This window comes from Amaranthus tricolor, chromosome 15 (genome assembly GCF_026212465.1).
Source record: "Amaranthus tricolor cultivar Red isolate AtriRed21 chromosome 15, ASM2621246v1, whole genome shotgun sequence".
Lineage (NCBI taxonomy): Eukaryota > Viridiplantae > Streptophyta > Magnoliopsida > Caryophyllales > Amaranthaceae > Amaranthus > Amaranthus tricolor.
This window is the reverse complement of record NC_080061.1, coordinates 13,698,783-13,702,722: the sequence shown is the minus strand read 5'-3', so window position 1 is coordinate 13,702,722 and position 3,940 is coordinate 13,698,783. Positions and strand designations below refer to the sequence as shown.

General features: G+C 42.3%; 1 protein-coding gene across 2 annotated transcripts in view; it reads left to right on the top strand.

Moving 5' to 3' along the window:
- The window catches only part of LOC130800690 (uncharacterized), a 4,115-nt gene extending 1,180 nt beyond the window's left edge, over positions 1-2,935 (top strand). Inside the window, exons 1-4 of one of the 2 annotated variants that reach the window (XR_009039483.1) lie at positions 1-880; positions 947-1,071; positions 1,146-1,709; positions 1,774-2,935. The exon at positions 1-880 is cut by the window's left edge and continues 1,180 nt beyond it. Coding sequence is in view for 1 of the 2 variants with exons in the window: in XM_057664285.1 (XP_057520268.1) it covers positions 760-880; positions 947-1,071; positions 1,146-1,406 (507 nt within the window). In the remaining variant the exon portion in view is untranslated. Of the gene's footprint in view, positions 881-946; positions 1,072-1,145 lie in introns of both variants that reach the window. The other variant, XM_057664285.1, reaches the window with a different exon arrangement.
- Positions 2,936-3,940: the final 1,005 nt, after the last annotated feature.

Below are 3,940 nucleotides of genomic sequence, written 5' to 3'. Positions count from 1 at the left end.
AAAAACAAGTTCCTTTCCCTTGGGAAGTATCTTTAGCATTTGTTCCGGGATACTCTGGATTTGATCCTAAACTTTTGGAGGTGGTATATGTACATAAGAAGATTTCGGACAACGAATGTTCCTCGAGCTGAGATAGTGCCGAAGATCTTCCCCATCCATTTTACATTCGTAATGGAGGACCTTTAAATTATTTTATCGATATCCCAACCATGCATCTACTAGATAGTGATCGACGAAGTATGGCGAGGAGATGGGGTTTATTGGATGGTTATGATGTCATTAAACCTGGGTTGTATGATACGGTCAGGTATCCTCCTCCTGGTTGTACAGCAGTTTACGATCCGGCTTTTGACTTGAATATGAGGTTTCCTTTACACCCTTTCATCCGATAAATTTTAAACATAACGGTGACAGAGCTATATCCAAATGCTTGGGGGTGTATGAATGCCTTCATTTTGATTAGTAAGGTTATGGGGTTGAGATCTAGTCTTATAGCCTTTCGCCATATTTTTAGGGCGAGTTTGTAACTCCCAAAATCACGGTGCTGGTTGGATTACTTTTTCACACAAAAGATCTTTTAAAATTGTGGGGTAATTACCAGACAGCCAAAAGGGTTTTCAGACAAAATTTGCATTCTTGTACCATAGTCAAGGATATAATTGCAAGACAATTTATGATATTGACCCAAAGTTGGAGAAATTCAATAACTCGGTTTCCATCTGTACCCATGAAGAGGCAAAAATCGTTGGATATGCTTAGATGACCATCGAACTGGTTCGAAAACCAGTCAATGTGCAAAGAAATTGGATTCCCCGAAAAGGGGAGTTCAAAAACAAATTCCTTATATCTGCTTATGACATTAGCTTGAAGGTTGATAAGAGTAAGTGTCTCGGTGTATCTTGCACTTTTGGTAAATGATTAGTTTCTTACCTTGCCTATTTTGTAGGGATTGCAAGAAATGAATTGCACAACCATTACAAGGAGTTGATGGCTAAGTTCACTGCAATGAGAGCTATGCCTGAGGCTTTAAGAACAACCAATCCACAACCCTCTCTCCCGAAGCCGCCAAAGGTGATTTTTGGTGCCGTTGCCTTTTACGATTGATGTTTGGTTAGATTTATGAGCTTACGCTTTAAATCTTGTAGGAATCCGCCACGGTGACGGAGGGTATTGAAGAGGCCCTGAGCCATGACGAGGCTCGGGTGCTGCTGGAAAAGAGGAAGGAAATTTCTTCCCCTGATGAATTGTCAAGCAGGGCTGAACCCGCTACAAAGAAGAGGAAGAAGGTCAAGGCCAAAACTGCTGAACCCACACTGGAAATCCCGATAGTTTTTGAAGATGAAAATGAAGATGAGGTATCTTCTGAGTGTATTGAAGCTATTTATGATGATGTTCCCATACAGTAAAGCGTGCATGGCATCAAGATCAAGTATGTTTCATCTGCCGGTTCTGCACCCGTTTTGGAGAAACCTTCCTCGTCGGACAGGAAGGGTAAAAGGATCCTCGAAGAAGAGGCCGAGGTTACACTAGGAACATTAGGACTCACAAGCCCGATGTTCCCTTTGTAAACCTGAGCCATCAAGACATCGTTGTGCGCTTCAACAAGGCAACTCGATGCTGATTAATTAAAGCCGATATAGAGTACCTCGACTGTCGACTCTATAGATCCGGCTCTAAGGATGGAGCAAGCTCAAAAGACGCTGGTTGAGGTACATCTTGATCTCTCGGTTTTCTTCATTTATTCAGATAGTAAGCTAATCTTGGTAATTTTAGGGCTGCTGAGGATGATCTTTGGGACAGCCAAGGTGCAGCAGAATGAGGTTCACCAAAAAACAATCCGAACTCTAACTTCCCGGATTGTTGAGCAAAATGATAAAATCACTAAAATGACACGAAAGTCGGAGGGACATTCACAGGTTGTCAAAAAAGCTTCAAGGCAAGTTGGACAAATGCAAGGAGCTCTCGGAACGCCTTGAACTTGCTGAGAGGTAGAGATTGCGATTATAAGAAGTGCTGCAGAATGCTGGAATGATTCTTAAAGACTCGGCATGAATCGCAGTCAACATCGCTCATGATGTTGCGATCTTGTAAGATGAACAGGACCAAGAAGTAGTTAAATCTAACCATCTCACTCAGCTTCTTGACGATGAAAAAGATAAGATGAGGAAGGTGTTGGAGGCAGTAAAAGTTCAAAAGTTGCATACGGGTAGGCGTAGCAGGATCGCCAAAGATTGGCTAGCCTCCGATGATGGCAGTGAATTTATGAGAAATGGTCAACAATGGAATTCTTCTGGAGGCTAAAGCACATATGTTGGCTGCTACGGAGCTTGGCTATGACGTGGAGAAACTTGCCTCCCTAGCTAAGGAGAAAAAAAGGGCCGATGCTTTTTCTGATCTGACGCACGTTTTTTCTTAGGAATCAGCAACGATGAACGACGCGTCTTGGGATGCCGATGAGCAAAAGCGGTGGTTCGAGAAGGTTGACGCTGAAAAAGAAAAGCAAGCCTTGGAATTGGATTTTGATTTAATATCTTTTGAGGCTCCAGATGTGTCTGTAGCTTCTGGGAGGAACACTTTCTCTGCTTTGGAGATGAAGTGTTTCGACTTGACTAATGCACTGACGGTCACAAAACAAACCTTCTCAGACCAAGCCATATGGAATTGGATGCTCGCAAAACTTTGATGATTGATCTTGATGAATTGCTTCGCTTCACACCGTCCCCTCAATGCAAATTTCCAACTCCAGAATCATGCGCCGATGAGGCAGCTCAACCTTAATTTCTAATGAACATTCGCGGGCCTTAGTGCCTTGTATTGAACAACTAAAATTTTTTGATGGTTGGCCTTTGCGCCATGTAATTAACAATTTATTTTAAGCGAGATGTTTTATACACCTTGCTAGTTTTGAAATGTCTACTATATAGGGATGTTAAGCCGTTTTGTTCCGTATATTTGCTTTTTTTCTTGTCATGCCCTTATTGGCTTGATTAGATTCGGTTAAACCAATACTCAAAGTGTGTCCGACTTTCAAATTAAGTGAAAGTCTCGGACCATAAAAATAACTTAGCTAGGCTCTAGAGAATTTTGATTCTCTTTGAGCCTTCAAGGGGGTTTGACTATCAAACTAGGTGAACGTTTCGGACCATAAAAGTAACTTAGCTCTAGAGAATTTTGATTCTCTTTGAGCCTTCCGAGGGGGTCCGACTTTCTAACTAGGTGAAAGTCTCTTTGAGCCTTCTGTTAGCTACATTTTATCTTTATTTTTATCCCTATAAGTGGCTTATTAAGCATGAGGAAACTACATGTTATCGCATTGGTTTATTGGATTTTACGCTTGTTTTGTTGCTTTGGTATTTTATTTCATTTCAGGATCTAATCATCAACACCGAGCACAAACTAGCCCCTTTGGTTGCATACATTGCTCATCTAAACACCGAGGGCTCAAAGAATTGAAACGTCATGAGCCAAGCCACAAGAACAAGCCAAAAAGAAGCCAAAGTAGACCCACTCAACCAGAATGGGCTCGAGCCAAGGTAGCTCGAACAGTCCAGGAACATTGCTCGAGTCAGAAGCTAAGTATTACATTTCTGAATTTCGCTCGACAGGTCGAACGAAGTGCGTTCAAACTTCTCGAGCTTCTGATCATCAGCAATATTCAATTCAAGAGTACAAGACATCCGCTCGACGGGTCGAGCAGAGCTAAATTTCTAATTCTGTCCAATTTTTGAAGTTTCTGATGTTAGACCTGATGGTGGCTCAACTGGTCGAGCGGGATCCGCTCGAGTCAAGCGAAATGGACGGCAGCAGCTTTTGCGATCTTGTTAAGTATCATTCGAGGTTTAATTACATTTGGTTCTTCTAATTGTTGCTGCCAAAACTGCCAGCCACCCCACCCTATCCATTAGGGATGGCAACCCACCCCTCCCTCCTACAACCTAGG